The sequence below is a fragment of the Lutra lutra genome, chromosome 1, assembly GCF_902655055.1.
Source record: "Lutra lutra chromosome 1, mLutLut1.2, whole genome shotgun sequence".
NCBI classification, from domain to species: Eukaryota; Metazoa; Chordata; class Mammalia; order Carnivora; family Mustelidae; genus Lutra; species Lutra lutra.
Window position 1 is genome coordinate 50,163,327 of NC_062278.1, and position 22,767 is coordinate 50,186,093.

Genomic DNA, 22,767 nt, shown 5'->3' on the forward strand with positions numbered 1-22,767 from the left:
AATGTTTTTAAGGCAAAGCTGGTTTATAAGAAAGTAAAGAAAATGCCAAGGGGTCTGGAAAAACAGGTTAGAAAAATCCAGAGAGGTGAATCAGTTTTGTGTGAATACATGGTATATCCCCTGATACTTTATAATCTAGGCTTTAGTTTTATATACCACAAAGGGATAGGATAAAAAGCAAAAGTTGTGTACATGTTGAAAGGTCAGATCAAAGACTCCCAAATAATAGTGAAGATTTGTGGTGAGCATAGAATAAGGGCAGACTTGTCAAATCACTACGCCATATACCTGAAACTAATGTGACATTGTATATCAACTATACTTCAATTAAAAAAAAAGGCTCCCCCATAAAGCAAGGATTCTAAAAACTCAACAGACAATTTGAATAACAAATCAAACTAAGCTGAAGGAAGAATTAGTAAACTGGTACCTGAAGAATTAGGAAACACATACCTGAATCTAATGCAGAGAGACAAAGAAATGAAAATATTAAAGAGTGGTTAACAAACATAGGGGGAAAAAGAGGAGGCCAGAGGTTCTAGCACACAAGATAAGAGCTAAGAATTTCTCCTATACCATTTGTGAAACTGCAGAATGCCAAATGCCATATAGTATACCAGTATATATATTTGTAGTATATATACTATAGTGCATACTATAGTATACTTATATAAAAGTATATATAAGTAGTGTGTATGTGCACAAACGTGTGTGTGTGTGTGCGTGCACGCGCGCACGCGTGCATATAGTGGTATAATATATAGTATTTCACAAAAAAATGGGTATAGGAGTACAATTATTTATTTTGCTTTGGATTTGTTGTACTTCCTTAATGTAAAGCCTTACAAATACTATAAATTCTAAGAAACGTTCAGCTGTTACGTCTTATGATTAGATGTATATAGACAAAGATATATAGAGAGGAGACAGAGATAGATCTTAAAAGTAGACAAAGAAAACAGCCAGAGGGAAACTGATATACAAGTGAAAAACAACTGAACCTACAGTTCTCAGTAGCAACAACGAACGTTAGAATATAGTGAAATAAAAACGTGACCAAAAAAAAAAAAATCCCTGTCTAGAATTTAGTACAGATTTATAATTTCTTTCTAGAATAAGGAGATAATAAAGAAATTTTCAGATGATCAAAAACTCAAAATGAACAAATGAGAGACTCTTACTAAAGTAATATCAGGAGCATATATTTCTTTTTTTTTTAAAGATTTTATTTATTTATTTGACAGACAGAGATCACAAATAGGCAGAGAGGCAGGCAGAGAGAGAGGAAGGGAAGCAGGCTCCCTGCTAGCAGAGAGCCCAATGCGGGGCTCGATCCCAGGACCCTGGGATCATGACCTGAGCCGAAGGCAGCGGCTCAACCCACTGAGCCACCCAGGTGCCCCAGGAGCATATATTTCCAAAAGAAAATTATCCTAACAGATAGGTCTAAAGTGCAAAAAAGAATTTTAAGAAAATAAAATAATAAACTTCCATGTAAATGTAAAACAGATTTTATCCAAAACAAATATAACACAGTCCAAAAAAAAAAAAAAGAACAAATACAGGGACTCCAGGTGGCTCAGTCTGTTGAGCATCCGATGTTGAGCATCTGACTCTTGATTTCAGTTCAGGTCATGACATCAGGGTCTTGGGATCTGGCCCCACATGGGGCTCTGAGATTGGTGCAGAGTCTGCTTGTCACTCCCCCTCTGTTCCTCCCTCCTTCTCTCTCTCTCACTCAAATAAAGAAAATCATTTTTTAAAAAAATTTTTTAAAAAGAACAAATATAATACAATCTAATTTGTGGGATTGAAAAGAAAGAATTAAAAGAGAGAAAGAAAGAACAATAATATCAAAAAATAGAATATAAAGCAGTAGGGTGATTATTTGAATTACAATGTTCTAATATTCTTGCATTGCTTAAGATAAGGATGAAGATTTTGAAAAATTTAAATTTTGCTAGATTATACATTACAACTTATGGGGTAACTTCCAGGGTAAATATTTTATATATATAATATAAATATTATAAATACTACACATAATAATATATATATTTTATAACTTATAGGGAAACCACTAACAAAACAGAAATAAAGTATATCATTTCTATAACAGGAGATGGAAAATGTATTAGGGAAAAAACTGAACTGTAAAAAAAACTGAACCTTTAGGCTTCATCGTGAACTAGACATACAATCTAATTCTTGTTAGGGATCTATACTGCTTTGTTTTCTTACTCATTCTATAAATTGGCTTCAAATAGTCTTCTCTTTTGGATATTAACATTCCAATTGATTATAAATAAGTCTTTTACTTCTATTACAGGGAATTCTATCTCATTCTATGAATATTTCCAGACCTAAACCCACAACTATTTTGCTTCAAGTTCAGAACCACAGGATCACTTTTTACTCATTCATTCATAAATATTTATTGAATGACAGTATTTCCCAGCACCATCTACTCTGGAGAAAGTTTATAGAAGGTGAATGTATTGATTCCAGCATCTGCTTATGGATCCCACATTACTACCACCCTTATTTGGTGACAGAGAAAGTGGTGGGGCAGAGTGGGGTGACTTAACTGCATTTCATATAAATTAAAACGTCCAACCTGGAAAGAAAAGGTACAAGGTAACTAAGTTACACATTTCTAGTGAATGTGTTCAGTCATAGTTTGTACTACATTAAGTAATCTAGGATTATGAACCCCAAATTTTAATAATTCATGTTTAACAAAATTTCTAACAAAATATTTCCAGCTTCCTGGGCAGCCTTTGTACTTAAAAAAAAAAAAAAAAATCTCTCAGGGCGCCTGGGTGGCTCAGTGGCTTAAAGCCTCTGCCTTTGGTTCAGGTCATGATCCCGGGGTCCTGGGATCGAGCCCCACATCAGGCTCTCTGCTGAGCAGGGAGCCTACTTCCTCCTCTCTCTCTGCCTATTTGTGATCTCTGTCTGTCAAATAAATAAATAAAATCTTTAAAAAAAAAAGAAAAGAAAAAAAAGATTTTAAAAAACTCTTTTCAAATGCATCATTATTAAGCACAGTATTTCTTGATTTTTCAGTTACATAAAATCTATATCCTTTCCCTCTGAAGAAGAGAAGACTAAGTCCTGATCTATTATGGGATAGAAGAACATAGGCAAAAACCCCACAGTAAATTATGTCACATAGCCCACAAGAGACAGTGAGTTTACCATGATGACAATTCTCCAGGTTCCAAGTCATTTCATTTACAACTTGAAGCTCTCTTGCAAAGCAGATTGATTTGGCTTTCCAGGGATTTTTAGATTCTTTTTAATACACTGGTTTTAGAATCCACAATATTTCCGTAAAGGAAACCACATGAAGTCTTGTGTAGTTTGACAATGGAATATAAGTCTCTCTTAACCCCTGTTCTCCACGTCAGAAACGAAATAACAAAACACAGCGTCACTCACACTCACCTCAGGCCTCTCCTTGCTGCTCTCTGAGGTACCTTCAGAGGTAGTCACCTCTGGATATGGAGCACTGAGAACAGCACCTAAGTAGGAAAACAAAGTCAGTATATGAATTCAGAATCATATCAGGAAATACCAATCTGACTTCAAAACCATTCCTGTAAGTCATTTGCTTTTTCATCCTGGAAATTCAGTACTTTCAAACCTTAAGATACATTTGCATAGAGTCTCCTAGAACAGAATATAATTATAACTCATTCATTCATTCAGTGGCATATAATGAGCTTACTATATGTCAGCCACTAAGCAATTGCTAAGGATACAGACAAAATTTTTATCCTTAAAGAGCTATCTATTAAAGGGGACAGACACTGAAAAAAGTTAATAGCACCTTGGTGAGTGCTGTGAAGTGTGTAAGCCTAATGATTCACATACCTATACCTCTGGGGCTAATAATACTTTATATGTTAATTAAAAAAAGAAAAGTAATACCACCAGACAGGAAAAGTGGGTGATGGTTGGAGACTGGCTATGAATTGATAATTGTTGAAGCTGGCCTCGTTGTATAATTCTACTTTTTGCATATGTTTGAAATTTCCAAGAAATAAAACTTTTTTTAAAAAATTAAAAATGAAGAAAGCAACTACCAATTCATAGGAGATACAGAGATCAAAGGAACATGTTAAAGTACCCCACAGAATACAATCTGAAAAATCCTCATTCTGAGAAACTCTTTCAGGACAAATGACAACTGGTGGAACTAGAAAGGTTCTACCTATTGACATAGGTAATGGTTACAGTGTTTGCCTTAAAATAATTCTTTAGGTCATACATTTGTTTTAAGTAGCTTTCTGATTTTCATTAGACTTAATAATTAAATATCTTTAAGTACTCACAACATAGTGCCATAGAATAAATGAAAACACAGTTACTTCTTGAGATTCTTGAACAACATAAGGAAAGAGAAACCTAGTATTTTTTAAATGTGAGCTGAAATGTATGCTTGCTTGCAAGATCATCTTTAGCCATAAATAATTTAAAAAGAAAAGTGAAGCCTGATGATTCATAGACCTGCACCCCTGGGGCAAATAATCCATTATATGTTAATAAAAAAAAACAACAACAAAGAAAAGTGAATAAATGTACAAGAGCATACCTCCCGATGTTGAGGTATCACCAACAGGAAACGGAGATGATAATTCAGGGCTAAGGTTAAAAAAGACATTTAAAGTTAACAAAGATGATAGAAATATATGGATATATTTTGAAGTCTGTTTTCCAAAAAAGGAATTCACTACATCTCCAAACTTGGTTCCCAAACCCAAGTAAGTACTTATTTAACAAAGTTAAAAAATAATAGTCTTCCTAATTCACTTGTTTTACATGTATTGATTTTTGCTCAAGTAGAATCACCCTACATAAAGTACTCCCCTACTTACTATTCTATAAGCCTGTTTGAATTTTTCTCAGTTATTATCAGTATGTGAAATTATGTGTCGACTTATCTATCTACTTCTTTATTTCTGTCTCCAATCTCTTAATCCTCTAGAATGGCATTGGCATGGTAGTCACTGGACCTATGTGCTAATTTAAGTTAAGTAAAATTAAATAAAGTTTAAAATTCTGATCCTCCTTCACACTAGCCACATTTCAAGTGCTCCATAGTCACATGTGCCTAATGACTCCCATATGGAACAGCATAGTAAAGAATATTTCCATCATCATAGAAAGTTCTATTCAATAGGACTGCTGTAAGAATATAAATTCGATGAGAATAGGAACCTTGCCTGCCATATTCTTATTCTACCTCCAGCCTAAACTAGTACCTGCCATTTAGTAGACACTAAACAGATATTTTTAGAATGAAAGAATAAACAAATACTATTAGCCAGGGAGTGGACAAGACATCTGGCATACAGCTGTGGATAAACACATGATCTATTAAAGTTACAGTGTTACAGGAAATAGGCAATAAATAAATGATTACAAATGTAACAAGTAGTGCAGGCAGGAGAGTACTTGTTGCTAAGGAAAAAAATATAAGCACAGATCTCATGTCATTGGAGAAATCATAGAAATCATAATTTTTTTTATATAAAGAAAGTCAAGCTTAGAGAAATGACTTGCTGTAGGCCACACAGCTAACAGGCTGCAAGTCACACAGCGATCCTTTCACCATGCCACTTTGCAACTACAAGAGAAGATCAAAAGGTAATCTGAGCAGCACTGAGGTGTCTCAGTCATTTGTCTGCCTTCAGCTCAGGTCATGATCCCAGAGTACTAGGATCAAATCCTGGGACTAAGCCCGGAGTCAGTCTTCCAGCTCAGTGGGAGTCTGCTTCTCCCTCTCCCATTGTCCCTCCCCCTTAAATAAATAAATAAACTCTTTTTTTTTTTTTAAAGATAATCTGAGAAGTCCCTTCTAAAGGAAAGAAAGTGGATTTCTCCAAGTCCAAATTTCCACCTAACCAAAAATATAAAATTTAAAGTGCAGTAATTTTAGGAAGTTTTATTTATTTGTTTTAAAGTTTTATTTATTTAAGCAATCTCTACACCAAATGTGGGGCTCAAACTCATGACCCCAAAATGAAAAGTCACATGCTCTCTGACTAAGCCAGCTAGATGCCCCTTAAGAAGTTACAGAACTTGAAAATTTGTGATATGTTCTAAGGGAAAAGGGATGTTCTGTTAACCTTTTACAAAGGAGTTACATGGTGATTCCATATGTTGGATGGTGATTACATTACTATTAAAAGTTGAAAACTATCTTCAGCTTTATACTAGTGAGCTTCCTCAGGTGATTCGATTATAGGCAAAAATATTTCCATCATAGGGATGCGTGGGTGGCTCAGTCAGTTAAGTGTCTGCCTTCAGCTCAGGTCATAATCTCAGGGTCCTGGGATCCAGCCCTGCATTTCCCTCCCCTGCTCTCCGCTCATTCTCTCTCTCTCTCTCTCTCTTTCTCTCTGTGTCTCTATCAAATGAATAAATAAAAATCTTTAAAAAAAATGTCTCCACAACAGACTTGCCAATGTGCCAATGAGTCCTATCTTCAGACAACTCCTTTAAATTGCCCTATTGCTCTCTAAATTATGTCATGGTGGTGGGACAGGAGATTACTCAAAGCCACCAGATAAACACAGCATACATGTTGAAGCATCAATTTTACTTGAAGCATAGGCAGGTGAGGAATAAGTAAGAACTGATGTGTAATTCAAAACATTTTTATATTAAAACAAATATGATTACATTGTAGAACTGAATATAAAGTTAAAATTAAAATCAAGATATTAAATATGGGGGCACCTGGGTGGCTCAGTGGGTTAAGCCTCTGCCTTCAGCTCAGGTCATGGTCTCAGGGTTCTGGGATCGAGCCCCGCATCGGGCTCTCTGCTCGGCAGAGAGCCTGCTTCTCCCTCTCTCTCTGCCTGCCTCTCTGCCTCCTTGTGGTGTCTCTCTCAAATAAATGAATAAAAAAATTTTTTAAAGATATTAAATATGATAATTCAAAGATATTTTATCACTAGAACTGGACTGGGGAAGTCAACTAGGACCATGTTCCCCAAACTCCCAGGCTTTGGTAAAAAAAAATTGAGAAACTGGGGCACTTGGCTGGCTCAGTTGGTAGAACATGCAACTCTTGATCTTAGGGCTGTGAATTCCAACCCCACAGTGGGTATAGAGATTACTTAAAAAAATAAAAAAATCTTAAAAAAAAAAAAGAAAAGAAAGAAAATTTGAGAAACCGAGTTTTAAAAAAACTCATATTTTTCTTCTTTTTAAAAATATTATCTAGAAAGAATAACATATTAAACCCTTACACCAAAACTATCACTTTTGGTTATTTAGAAGCATTTGCAAGAAATTGCTTCTCAGTGAGCTGTCTGTCATCTAAAAAAACCTAAGGAATACGATATCTGGATAAGTCATTATGATGAGGGATGAATGGAGAAAGGGCCTAGATGATGAGAAAGCATCAAGAGACTTCTCAGGTTGCAGGGAGTAGAGCTAAAATAAATAAGATTCAAATGCATTTGAGACAGATATTAACATAATTAGATCTGAAAAGAGTCTATCAGTTGTCCACAAGGCAGAATGCCTTGCCAATACCTTCATTTAATAGAGGAAAAAAAGTCCAAATGAATAAAGCAATTTTTCCTGGATGACACAATGATTTGATATGGCCCAAGGCCTAAAATTCCTAACCACATCTAATTACCTTTTCAATAATAACAACAGCAAGAATGAGTACCACTAAATTTATCACATGTCAAGCATTGTCTTGAGTGTTTCTTCTTGGTTAACTCATTTAATTCCAGCAACAATCTTAAAGGGAAAATACTATTATCCTCATTTATACATAAGAGGAAACTAATATTAGAAGAGGTTGAGAACTTGTTCAGAGTCACACGGCTAGACAATGGAGGAGCTATGATGTAAAACAGGCCCATTGGATTCCAGAAACCTCTCTCTCACTCATCTTAATTCCTCACAACATGGCTTTACGTGAGCCATATTGACTAGAAGGGCAACCAACATGGTTTCACTTGGTTGTAATAATAATGGCCTACATAAACTTAATAACCTAAAAGTCAAAGTATATAAAGTCCCAGAAAAAGGAAGGGAAACCCAGTAAAAGTTGAAGAGCTCTGGAGAGCATCCAGGCATGAAGAGCAAAAAGGTCAAAGTAAGACAGAGGGGCCAAAGCATAACACAGTAACTAGAACAGGAAGTTGGGATGGCATGGCAAAGTAACAAGACCTCAACAGGTTTCAGTCAAATTATCCCCGACATCAAGATCACATTTGTTAAATAATTCACAGGGATAAAGAAGAATAACAGGAAATATAGTCAATAATATAACAATAACTTTGTATGGTGACAGATGGTAACCACACTTATGGTGGTAAGAATTCTGTAATGTATAAAATTGTTGAATAACTATGTTATATACCTAAAACTAATATAATATTATATATCAACTATGTTTCAATTAAAAATAAAATTTTTTAATTTAAGAAGAGAATTACTGCAACTAAAAATAAGTAAATAAGTTAAATTTCAGATAATTCTCTAAGGAAGTATTCACAACAGAGAAGTTTGTTTACTTCAGTAGAACTAGATTTCACTTACTAAATTCAGAATAACATTTTAACGATGGTAAGTAGGCAATGCTCAGTAATTCAAATCTCTTGTCTAACAGTCCAATGCTTAATCCCTCATTTTCCCACTCTCCTTTCAAAAAACAGTGAAAAAAAAAAAACACTTAACAAGAATCCTTTCAACATGTTCTCATTAGGTATGCCTCCTGCAGGGATCCCCTAAAATGTCACAACAGAACAAGGACACAAAGTTGCATTGAGTTTGGAGACAGAAATACTACTCCATTTCTAGGCCAAACCACAAATGTGAAATTGTTCAGCTAAGATCTTTAGCTTAATACCAGCAGCGAACAACCTTCTACTTTTCCTCAGCTCGTCCAGCACATTAATTTATTCCTCATGTCTACTACCTAATCCTATCAGAATTCAGGTGAGATGGCACCAAAAGATATCAGAGACACATCGAGCATAAGTTTAAAAACAAGCCAAGCATAATTTCCGATCTAGATTACTACCTCCCTTGACAATTTTCTATACTTTGCTTTACTCTTGAATCTGTTAACTGTGATCAGCACAGGACAACAAAAGAACTCAAGGCACAGAGCCAGGAATCCTGGGTACTGGTCCCAGAAGTATCATTAACTTTGTTATGCCTTAGAAAAATATCTCAGTTCCTCTGGGCCACAAGAACTTAATCTCAAAAACAAGAATACTTCCCTACACTACCAATTTCCCAAAGGTATGATGGAAACTAAGTAAAATATTATATATGCAGAAGCATTATAAAAATATGAGAGGCTAAACAAATATAAGAGAAAACAGAGAGTAATGGAACAGGGACACATGTCCCAAACAGAATAACACATCTGCTTAAAAAACATATATTATTTGGCTTTGTGACAGACATCCTCAATGACAAATGTAAGTTAATTGAGGTACCAAAAAAAAAAAAATGCCAAAGAACAGTCTTTACACCAAGAATATCACCAGAGACCTGATAATAAACTTGAGTAATTGAGCAGAAACTCAGTTATTCATTTAACAACTATTCAGTGAGCACATATCCCAGGTGGTGGTTTGTACTTGTTTCTGAGACTTCACAGTAAGTCCAGAAGGTATGGGGTTAAGCATGGACTAGAGCTGAGTGGAGATGCTTTCAAGATACCCAGCTATAACATACTGCAAATGCTGGAGAAGGGCCTTTTGTAAATAGGTAACATGGGAAAGACTTGAGTGTGCTCAAATGCTAATAAGGAGTTAGTAATGGGAGAAGCTGAAGACTTAAGAAAAACAGAAACACTGATAGGGAGATGTGTAAGAGGTAAAGTGGAATTTAAGGTCCTAAGTGAGCTGGAAAAAAAATTTTTTTAAGACACAGGGCAAATGATTATATGGGAAGCTTAAAGTGATAGAAAACAGAGTATTTGGTCCAAGTCATATGTCAGCAGGTAGGTCAGAGTTCATAAAGAAGCAGCAATTTAAATCAAAGAGAAAAAGTATGATAAGTACAATAGTAGCCCCTCAAAGACAGCCACATCCTACTCGCCAGAACCTATGAATATGTTAAGTTACATACAAAGGGGAATTAAGGTTGCTAATCAGTTGGCCTTAAAATAGGGAATGTAGAGGAGGAGTCAAGATGGCGGAGAAGTAGCAGGCTGAGACTACTTCGGGTAGCGGGAGATCAGCTAAATAGCTTATCTAAAGATTGCAAACACCTACAAATCCAACGGGAGATCAAAGAGAAGAAGAACAGAAATTCTAGAAACAGAAAATCAACCACTATCTGCAAGGTAGGACTGGCGGAGAAGTGAATCCAAAGCGACGGGAAGATAGACCGCGGGGGGAGGGGCCGGCTCCCGGCGAGCGGCGGAGCAACGGAGCAAAATCAGGACTTTTAAAAGTCTGTTCCACTGAGGGACATCGCTCCAGAGGCTTAACTGGGGTGAAGCCCAGGCGGGGTCGGCGCGGCCTCAGCTCCCGCAGGGTCGCAGAAGGATCGGGGGTGTCTGAGTGTCGCAGAGCTTACCGGTATTGGAGCAGGGAAGCCGGCTGCAGAGACAGAGCCGAGGAGTGACTCTCAGCTCGGGGTTGCCTTGAACCGGTCCCAGGCTCGGTCAGCTCGGAGCGCGGCCGGAGGCCAGGGTGACGGGAGTAATTGGGCGCTGTTCTCTGAGGGCGCACTGAGGAGTGGGGCCCCGGGCTCTCGGCTCCTCCGGGCCAGAGACCGGGAGGCCACCATCTTCGTTCCTGTCCTCCGGACTCTACGGAAAGCGCTCAGGGAACAAAAGCTCCCGAAAGAAAACCCGAGCGGATTACTCAGCCTGGCCCCAGGTAAGGGCGGTGCAACTCCGCCTGGGGCAAAGACGCTCGAGAATCACTACAACAGGCCCCTCCCCCAGAAGATCAACGGGAAACCCAGCCAGGACCAAGTTCACCTACCAAGGAGTGCAGTTTCAATACCAAGGAGAGCGGCGGAATTCCAAGGAGAAGAAAGCAAAGCACGGAACTCATGGCTTTCCCCCATGATTTTTTAGCCTTGCAGTTAATTTAATTTTTTTTCTTTTTCAATTTTTTTTTTTCTTTTTCTCTTCTTCTGCTAAATTTTTTTAACTTTTACCGTTTTCTTTTTTAACGTTTTTTAAATAGTTTATCTAATATATATATATATTTTTCCTCTTTTTATATTTTTTCTTTATCGGCTTTCTTTTATTAATAGTTTCTTTTTTTTTCTTTCTTTCTGAACCCCTTTTTATCCCCTTTCTCCCCCCTCACAATTTGGGATCTCTTCTGATTTGGCTAAAGCATATTTTCCTGGGGTTGTTGCCACCCTTTTAGTATTTTACTTGCTCCTTCATAAACTCTTATCTGGACAAAATGACAAGGCGGAAAAATTCACAACAAAAAAAAGAACAAGAGGCAGTACCAAAGGCTAGGGACCTAATCAATACAGACATTGGTAATATGTCAGATCTAGAGTTCAGAATGACAATTCTCAAGGTTCTAGCCCGGCTTGAAAAAGGCATGGAAAATATTAAAGCAACCCTCTCGGGAGATATAAAAGCCCTTTCTGGAGAAATAAAAGAACTAAAATCTAACCAAGTTGAAATCAAAAAAGCTATTAATGAGGTGCAATCAAAAATGGAGGCTCTCACTGCTAGGATAAATGAGGCAGAAGAAAGAATTAGCGATATAGAAGATCAAATGACAGAGAATAAAGAAGCTGAGCAAAAGAGGGACAAACAGCTACTGGACCACGAGGGGAGAATTCGAGAGATAAGTGACACCATAAGACGAAACAACATTAGAATAATTGGGATTCCAGAAGAAGAGGAAACAGAGAGGGGAGCAGAAGGTATATTGGAGAGAATTATTGGAGAGAATTTCCCCAATATGGCAAAGGGAACAAGCATCAAAATCCAGGAGGTTCAGAGAACCCCCCTCAAAATCAATAAGAATAGGTCCACACCCCATCACCTAATAGTAAAATTTACAAGTCTTAGTGACAAAGAAAAGATCCTGAAAGCAGCCCGGGAAAAGAAGTCTGTAACGTACAATGGTAAAAATATTAGATTGGCAGCAGACTTATCCACAGAGACCTGGCAGGCCAGAAAGAGCTGGCATGATATATTCAGAGTACTAAATGAGAAAAACATGCAGCCAAGAATACTATATCCAGCTAGGCTATCATTGAAAATAGAAGGAGAGATTAAAAGCTTCCAGGACAAACAAAAACTGAAAGAATTTGCAAATACCAAACCAGCTCTACAGGAAATATTGAAAGGGGTCCTCTAAGCAAAGAGAGACCCTAAAAGTAGTAGATCAGAAAGAAACAGAGACAATATACAATAACAGTCACCTTACAGGCAATTCAATGGCACTAAATTCATATCTCTCAATACTTACCCTGAATGTTAATGGGCTAAATGCCCCAATCAAAAGACACAGGGTATCAGAATGGATCAAAAAACAAAACCCATCTATATGTTGCCTACAAGAAACTCATCTTAAACCCGAAGACACCTCCAGGTTTAAAGTGAGGGGGTGGAAAAGAATTTACCATGCTAATGGACATCAGAAGAAAGCAGGAGTGGCAATCCTTATATCAGATCAATTAGATTTTAAGCCAAAGACTATAATAAGAGATGAGGAAGGACACTATATCATACTCAAAGGAACTGTGCAACAAGAAGATCTAACAATTTTAAATATCTATGCCCCTAACGTGGGAGCAGCCAACTATATAAACCAATTAATAACAAAATCAAAGAAACACATCGACAAGAATACAATAATAGTAGGGGATTTTAACACTCCCCTCACTGAAATGGACAGATCATCCAAGCAAAAGATCAACAAGGAAATCAAGGCCTTAAATGACACACTGGACCAGATGGACATCACAGATACATTCAGAACATTTCATCCCAAAGGAAAAGAATACACATTCTTCTCTAGTGCACATGGAACATTCTCCAGAATAGATCACATTCTTGGTCCTAAATCAAGTCTCAACTGGTATCAAAAGATTGGGATCATTCCCTGCATAGTTTCAGACCACAATGCTCTAAAGCTAGAACTCAATCACAAGAGGAAATTTGGAAAGAACCCAAATACATGGAGACTAAACAGCATCCTTCTAAAGAATGAATGGGTCAACCAGGAAATTAAAGAAGAATTGAAAAAATTTATGGAAACAAATGATAATGAAAACAAAACGGTTCAGAATCTGTGGGACACAACAAAGGCAGTCCTGAGAGGAAAATATATAGTGGTACAAGCCTTTCTCAAGAAACAAGAAAAGTCTCAGGTACACAACCTTACCCTACACCTAAAGGAGCTGGAGAAAGAACAAGAAAGAAACCCTAAACCCAGCAGGAGAAGAGAAATCATAAAGATCAGAGCAGAAATCAATGAAATAGAAACAAAAAAAAAAACAATAGAACAAATCAACGAACCTAGGAGCTGGTTCTTTGAAAGAATTAATAAGATTGATAAACCCCTGGCCAGACTTATCAAAAAGAAAAGAGAAAGGACCCAAATAAATAAAATCATGAATGAAAGAGGAGAGATCACAACGAACACCAAAGAAATACAGACAATTATAAGAACATACTATGAGCAACTCTATGCCAATAAATTTGACAATCTGGAAGAAATGGATGCATTCCTAGAGACATATAAACTACCACAACTGAACCAGGAAGAAATGGAAAGCCTGAACAGACCCATAACCAGTAAGGAGATTGAAACAGTCATCAAAAATCTCCAAACAAACAAAAGCCCAGGGCCAGATGGCTTCCCGGGGGAATTCTACCAAACATTTAAAGAAGAACTAATTCCTATTCTCCTGAAACTGTTCCAAAAAATAGAAAGAGAAGGAAAATTTCCAAACTCATTTTATGAGGCCAGCATCACGTTGATCCCAAAACCAGACAAGGATCCCATCAAAAAAGAGAACTACAGACCAATATCCTTGATGAACACAGATGCAAAAATTCTCGCCAAAATACTAACCAATAGGATTCAACAGTACATTAAAAGGATTATTCACCACAACCAAGTGGGATTTATTCCAGGGCTGCAAGGCTGGTTCAACATCCGCAAATCAATCAATGTGATACAACACATTAATAAAAGAAAAAACAAGAATCATATGATACTCTCCATAGATGCTGAAAAAAGCATTTGACAAAGTACAGCATCCCTTCCTGATCAAAACTCTTCAAAGTGTAGGGATAGACGGCACATACCTCAATATTATCAAAGCCATCTATGAAAAACCCACCGCAAATATCATTCTCAATGGAGAAAAACTGAAAACTTTTCCACTAAGGTCAGGAACACCGCAGGGATGTCCGTTATCACCACTGCTATTCAACATAGTACTAGAAGTCCTAGCCTCAGCAATCAGACAACAAAAGGAAATTAAAGGCATCCAAATCGGCAAAGAAGAAGTCAAACTAACACTCTTCGCAGATGATATGATACTCTATGTGGAAAACCCAAAAGACTCCACTCCAAAACTGCTAGAACTTGTACAGGAATTCAGTAAAGTGTCAGGATATAAAATCAATGCACAGAAATCAGTTGCATTTCTCTACACCAACAACAAGACAGACGAAAGAGAAATTAAGGAGTCCATCCCATTTACAATTGCACCCAAAACTATAAGATACCTAGGAATAAACCTAACCAAAGAGACTAAGAATCTATACTCAGAAAACTATAAAGTACTCATGAAAGAAATTGAGGAAGACACAAAGAAATGGAAAAATGTTCCATGCTCCTGGATTGGAAGTATAAATATTGTGAAAATGTCCATGCTACCTAAAGCAATCTACACATTTAATGCAATTCCTATCAAAGTAACATCCATTTTTTTCAAAGAAATGGAACAAATAATCCTAAAATTTATATGGAACCAGAAAAGACCTCGAAGGGCCAAAGGAATATTGAAAAAGAAAGCCAAAGTTGGTGGCATCACAATTCCGGACTTCAAGCTCTATTACAAAGCTGTCATCATCAAGACAGCATGGTACTGGCACAAAAACAGACACATAGATCAATGGAACAGAATAGAGAGCCCAGAAATGGACCCTCAACTCTATGGTCAACTCATCTTTGACAAAGCAGGAAAGAATGTCCAATGGAAAAAAGACAGCCTCTTCAATAAATGGTGTTGGGAAAATTGGACAGCCACATGCAGAAAAATGAAATTGGACCTTTTCCTTACACCACACACGAAAATAGACTCAAAATGGATGAAGGATCTCAATGTGAGAAAGGAATCCATCAAAATCCTCGAGGAGAACACAGGCAGCAACCTCTTCGACCTCAGCCGCAGCAACATCTTCCTAGGAACATCGCCAAAGGCACGGGAAGCAAGGGCAAAAATGAACTTTTGGGATTTTATCAAGATCAAAAGCTTTTGTACAGCAAAGGAAACAGTTAACAAAACCAAAAGCAACTGACAGAATGGGAGAAGATATTTGCAAATGACATATCAGATAAAGGGCTAGTGTCCAAAATCTATAAAGAACTTAGCAAACTCAACACCCAAAGAACAAATAATCCAATCAAGAAATGGGCAGAGGACATGAACAGACATTTCTGCAAAGAAGACATCCAGATGGCCAACAGACACATGAAAAAGTGCTCCATATCACTCGGCATCAGGGAAATACAAATCAAAACCACCATGAGATATCACCTCACACCAGTCAGAATGGCTAAAATTAACAAGTCAGGAAATGACAGATGCTGGCGAGGATGCGGAGAAAGGGGAACCCTCCTACACTGTTGGTGGGAATGCAAGCTGGTGCAACCACTCTGGAAAACAGCATGGAGGTTCCTCAAAATGTTGAAAATAGAACTACCCTATGACCCTGCAATTGCACTGCTGGGTATTTACCCTAAAGATACAAACGTAGTGATCCGAAGGGGCACGTGCACCCGAATGTTTATAGCAGCAATGTCTACAATAGCCAAACTATGGAAAGAACCTAGATGTCCATCAACAGACGAATGGATAAGGAAGATGTGGTATATATACACAATGGAATACTATGCAGCCATCCAAAGAAATGAAATCTTGCCATTTGCGACGACGTGGATGGAACTAGAGGGTATCATGCTTAGCAAAATAAGTCAATCGGAGAAAGACAACTATCATATGATCTCCCTGATATGAGGGAGAGGAGATGCAACATGGAGGGTTGAGGGGGTAGGAGAAGAGTAAATGAAACAAGATGGGAATGGGAGGGAGACAAACCATAAGTGACTCTTAATCTCACAAAACAAACTGAGGGTTGATGGGGGGAGGGGGTTGGGAGAGGGGGGTGGGGTTATGGATATTGGGGAGGGTATGTGCTATGGTGAGTGCTGTGAAGTGTGTAAACCTGGCGATTCGCAGACCTGTACTCCTGGGGATAAAAATATATGTTTATAAAGCTGTAAAAAAAAAAAAAAAAAAAGAAAAAGAAAAAAGAAAGGATGAATACCCAAGTTTTGTAGCAACATGGACGGGACTGGAAGAGATTATGCTGAGTGAAATAAGTCAAGCAGAGAGAGTCAATTATCATATGGTTTCACTTATTTGTGGAGCATAACAAATAGCATGGAGGACAAGGGGAGATGGAGAGGAGAAGGGAGTTGAGGGAAATTGGAAGGGGAGGTGAACCATGAGAGACTATGGACTCTGAAAAACGATCTGAGAATTTTGAAGGGGTGGGGGGTGGGAGGTTGGGGGCACCGGGTGGTGGGTATTAGAGAGGGCACGGATTGCATGGAACACTGGGTGTGGTGCAAAAATAATGAATACTGTTATGCTAAAAAATAAAAATTAAAATATAAAATTTAAAATAGGGAATGTAACCAGGTTTATCTCGGTGGATCCAGCATAATCATAAGGATCCTTAAATGTGGAAGAAAGGCACAGAAGAGTGTCAGAGTATGAAATGTGAGAAAGACTTGACCAGCCATTACTAGATTTGGAGATGGAAGGGAATCATGACCCAAGTAATGTGGGTAGTTTCTAGAAGCTGGAAAGGCAAGAAAACAGATTCTCCCCTACATCTTCCAGAAAGGAATGCAAACCTGGCAACATCTTAGGACCCATGTCAGATTTCTGAATGACATAACTGTAGGGGAAATTTGTGTTGTTTACTACTAAGTCTGTGGTAATTTGCTAGAGCAGCAATAAAACCCAACATGAGAATCTCAAACAGAGAATACAACAGTAATCTCAAAAAAATCATAAAAATAAATTTGAATATAGAAAAATGATGGGCAAATGAAAGGTTTCAGTGGATCACTGTAGTACTCAAGCAGGAGAAAGATGGGCTTAGTGAATTCTTAGGGGACTCCCAGGGTTTTGCTCCCACTGTTACTTAACCCCAAGTCACCCTTTTTAGCAACTACCACAGTTGGCAGTTCTCACCCCACCCCAACCTGGTCTGCTTTAGTTACATGGGAAAGATGCTTTAGAGTTTAAAATTCTCAAAATTCACTTATATTTTCATATGTTATTTTTATACATAATTTTCTAAGAATAGTAAATAATATTTTGAGTCCCTTATTATACCTAGTACAGACAGTGCCTTACCAATATAAGTATATAATCCAGTCTGTCCTGCTATGATGCTTATTTGTGAATTTGTTCAAATGTGATTAACACAGTAGGAGACAACTGACGATAGTGCAAAATTTCTCCTTTTCTTATACATAATCTCACCGTGAGAAATACTAGGTAGCTACGGAAAAACGCACCCAGTTGAAGTGAAACCCACAGAAAGACACAAAACTACACATACTACACCTTAAGCCTCTTCCAGCTACCCAACTGGATGTGTGGTAAGTGTGTGATAAGCCAACCCAACCCCATACGGTGTTATGACCATCCTACTTAAGATAACCTACTTAAGATAACCCTCCTTCCACCACTTTATAATAACCCACAGGCTCTACACTTGCTAACATCCACCTCCCAAGTAAACTTCAGAGCTTCTTCCAGGTTTAATGCCATGAGTACAAGCTTCTTAACCATATAAGAGGTGGAAAATGTGCTATCATTTTCATTAGGTACTACCATGATGATTACTAGGACTGGTGGGACTCTTCAGAGTATTTAGTTCACTGCCTGTGTGTTGAATGGCAATCACAAGGAACTACCAAGCTCTGTTTTTCAGGGGTGAAGAGTCAACACCCAAGAAACCACATGGCCCTATGTACCCCAATATTCATAGCAGCAATGGCCACAACTACTGAACTGTGGAAAGAGCCAAGATGCCCTTCCACAGAAGAATGGATAAAGAAGATATGGCCCATATATATAAGGGAATATTATGCCTCCATCAAAAAGGATGAATACCCAACTTTTGTATTAGTGTGGACAGGACTGAAGGAGATTATGCTGAGTGAAATATGTCAAGCAGAGAGAGTCAATTATCATATGGTTTCACTCTCTTGTGGAGCATAAGGAATAACATGGAGGATATTAGGAGAAGGAAAGGAAAAGTGAATTGGGGGAAATCAGAGGGGGAGATAAACCATGAGAGACTGTGGACTCTGAGAAACAAACTGAGGGTTTTGGAGGGGAGGGGGATGGGGGTTAGGTGAACCTGGCGGTGAGTATTAAGGAGGGCACATATTGCATAGAGCACTGGGTGTGGTGCATAAACAATGAATCTTGGAATATTGAAAAAATAAAATTAAATTTAAAAAAAAAGAAAGAAACCACATCGCCCAACATCTAAGTGGGTGCTCAAAATCCCAGGCTCCACCAGAAACTCAGTGATAACATTAGCTCTATGAACAAGTGAGATCAAACAGAATCCCCTTCCCTCCTGTTTACTCAAATTTGATTTGAAACCTACGTATATCCCACTAGCACCCACCTGTAAACCCCAACTATGCTTTTACCTGGACTCTGCTGTCCAGTTTGGATCTCTAGATGCTGACTCACCTAACTGGCTTTTCAGTATGTCTTCCTAATTTGAAGGAAAATTCTGGACTCTGACCTGGATTTTATGCCATAATAATGTTTTCTATAGAATTACCTACATACTGGCACAATCTAGATACTTTGAGTATGGATAGGATTGAAATCATTAATCCTTATACACTCAAAATCTCTCATCTTCCATGAGCTGTTTTGTACCACTATTGCTCAGGAGGCAAAAATGACCTTAATCCTAAGACTAATGTCTAATAGGCCAAGAATCCTAATATTGGAGGATTCATCAAGGTTGTGTTATTCCTATATTTCAAGCTCATAATCATCATTTCTTTGTAAAGTGATCCATACCACCGACCACCACTTAATAAACTATCTGCCACAAAGCTGTACCATTTCATAACATTTTTACTCTTAGACCACAAGCCTCAACAAAAGTAGATCATTCCATATTCCACTTCCAGAAATCTATTTTCTCACCCAAGAGAAAGGAACAAGTCTGCCTCCCGGCAAGGTCAGAAAGTAAACAAGCACAGTGGCTGTGATGGTAGTCTTGAAAGGAAAGTGGCCTCAACATGCAGAAAAGCATTTGGGGCTAACCCACAGTCCTGGTCATTGCAGGAACTGGCAAGAAAATAGAAAGGGGCCAATAAATTTGGTGTGAATCTTGGAGTAGGCATGACATGTTTCTGTTGCCAAACATGAAATTAGGGGGAAAAAAGACACTCACCTGCTTACAGTTTCCTTGGTATATGTCAGTTTCTAAGGAAAACAAAAATAAAAATGACCCTGTGAGTTCATGACAGTTATTAAGCAGTAAACAGAATTTATTGCATAGAAAACACTAATGCCCTAACATTACGTTGTTAGTCTATAAATCTATGCTGTTAATTTCTATGGTTAGACAAATAGTTAAAGCAAGGTACTAACAATGCCAAGTTTGTTTTGGGACTATGGGAATGTCCTGGCACTCAGTCTCTGTTTATGTTTCCAAAAGTTCTTGTGCTTTTTCTTAATGGGCACAGATTAACAGACTTCACTTGTTAATCATTCCAAAAGATCTACAAACTGGAGATTGGTAGAATTCTACTTTAACCTTCCATGGACTTAGAATCAAAGTTTTTTTGTGATCTAATACATTTATAGAAACTCTTAAACCAGAATAATATAAATATGTGGATAAAATAAATGCTAAATCTGTTTCTCCAGAATTCAGACAAAAAGATATATTATACCAATAACTGGATTATTCTTCTGGGGCATTCCAAAGCAAATTGTCCCTAAGTTTCCTCTAAATTAATGGTTTTATTCTGAGACCAACATAATAAAAAGAACACTAACTTAGAAGACCTAGTTTCAAGTCCCATTTTCTCTTGCTTCGTAACGGAGGCAAAACCCAAAATCCTTCAATTTCTCATCTATAAAATGGAAAGACTATTATTCTAAATAACTCTCATGATATTTATAAATAACTCATTGCTCTCCTTACACTACAAAGTCTCCTAGAATAATCTCAGCCACTCTAAATGCTTTCAATTACCACCTCGGGCCTGGTGACTCCTACAAGCTGTGTTTATAACCCAGACCACTCTCTTTGGCTTCATACCTAAATGCCAGCCAATTCACATTTCACAGGTGGTTCAAAACAACATATTCAAAAGTGAATTCAATCTCCCACCTCATCTACAAAACTGCTTCTATTCCCAAGTTCTTGTTCTTAGTCATCCAAACTAGAAACAGGGAGGTTTCCAGGCCATTCCCTTAACCTCTCCTGCTCCCATCCAACCTATCAGAGTCCTGCTAATCTTTTTCCCTATTTGTATCCCTCATGCTTCCTGTATCTCACGTCTACCTAGGACCCTCAATTCCTCAGGCATGGGGTAATAAGGGTAGTAACTAGTCCCCCTGATCCCTCTAATTCATCCTATGGTGTATAGAAACCATAATGATCTTTTTAAAATTCAAAACTGTCCAATCAGCCTGTGACTCACCAATTTAACAATCCCTCAATGATTTCCTATCATCCACAGAGTTTTCTACTCTTCCAGTCTGATCTCCTGTCACTTCTAATCTACCCTTCTGGTATAATGGCCCTAGTCATTCCTTACAAACATTTGGCTTATGCTGTCCCCTCTCCCTGAACTGTTCCTCCCAAACTCCTCCTCATTCAGCTAACTTGTTATTTAAGACTCAATCCAGGTGACATATCACCCACTTTGTTTGCATGTTTTATTACATAGTCATTGAAAGTATACTTCCAATGCATTCTAATCTTCCCTTCTGAAAAGTTCCACTTGTGAAAAATACCTTCCAATGTAACATCACAAGAAGCTCATGTATAGTAATACTACTTTATATCCTATGTATTTGCTGCTCTATCAGCTGGTCCTATAGTCTGGGGACAATTGAGATGGCAACACTGATATAAGTGTAAATGTGTGTGTGTGTGTGTGTGTGTATTTTTTTTTACTGAACAGCTATTCCATATTAGCAAATTTGCCAATATTCCATATGACCAAATTTAGCAGTTTGCAAAACTGGTAATGATTGAGAAGGGAGGCACAATGGTAAACAGAAAAAATATGAACTTTTTTAAAAAAGAGAAGCAGGTCTGAATTTAAGCTCCAGCCCACCTGGTTTTGTAATCTAGAATAAGGAATAACTCTAATGCTTAATGTGCTTATCTATAAATTGAGGATATTAGTACCTCCTTGTAGGGTTGTTGTTTATTAAATATAATGTTTTAATGGGCTTAATATGTGGCCTGGTACATGGTATATACCAAGCAACTGGTAACTATTTTCATAATTATTAATATTGAACATTTCAAAATGTGACAGAAGACTCTTCCCCTCAAGTAAATAAGTAAATAAAAATATATTTTTTTTAATGTGACAGAATTGAGGAGCCTGGGTGGCTCAGTCAGTTAAGTGTCTGCCTTTAGCTCAGGTCATGATCCCTGGAGTCCTGAGATGGAGGCCTGCATCGAAGTCTCTGCTCAGCAAGGAGACTACTCCACCCTCTTCCTCTGCCCCCTACCCTGGCTTGTGCTCTCTCTCTCTCTCTTGCTTTTGCTCACTCTCAAATAAGTAAATAAAATCTTTTTTTAAAAATTAAATAAATTTAAAAAAATTTTAATGTGACAGAAGAAAAAAACGTAACACTTTGGCTTAAAATGTGAGGTACCATGATTAAAAGTTGAATGTATTTTAAAACCCACGAAAACCTGCACAACTTTGAAATGTTTATAACCCTGCAAAATTTGTCTTGGGTCCACCCATATTTATCAGACCATATTTCTGTTCCCAATTTGCTTCTAGTTAATGAGATCATCCCAATGTAGGGCCAAATGTTGAAAGAATGTCTCTACTAAAAATAAAATTTTTAAAGTAAAAAGAATCAGATGATATATTGTATTACTTTAAGATGTTCAAATCCAATTTTACTAGACTCGAAATAAAAGCTCAGAGTTATCTGGTCAATAATTCTTTCTTCAGTCTCTCTAAGGTATATAATACTTAAAGCAAGTATTTAAGATAATATTGTAAAAGTTTCTAATAATTTGCAACAAACAGGAAAAAGACATTCCAATTATTGCTTATACACTTTTATTTCAACAAATATCTATTGCATATTTATTTTATCACAGGAATGCAAAATGACAAATAATGACACAATCCTTGCTCTTCAGTTCATAGTCTAGTAGAAGAAATCACACATATAAAACTAATAATAATAAAATGCAAGTGGTACAACATAAAAGAA

General features: G+C 37.4%; 1 protein-coding gene across 1 annotated transcript in view; it reads right to left on the reverse strand.

Annotated features, from left to right (window-relative positions):
- Window positions 1-22,767, reverse strand: part of IMPG2 (interphotoreceptor matrix proteoglycan 2) — a 93,135-nt gene that overhangs the window by 57,011 nt on the left and 13,357 nt on the right. The window contains 3 exon segments of the mRNA XM_047723312.1: window positions 3,445-3,527; window positions 4,601-4,650; window positions 19,733-19,764. Of these exon segments, the coding sequence (XP_047579268.1) occupies window positions 3,445-3,527; window positions 4,601-4,650; window positions 19,733-19,764 (165 nt within the window).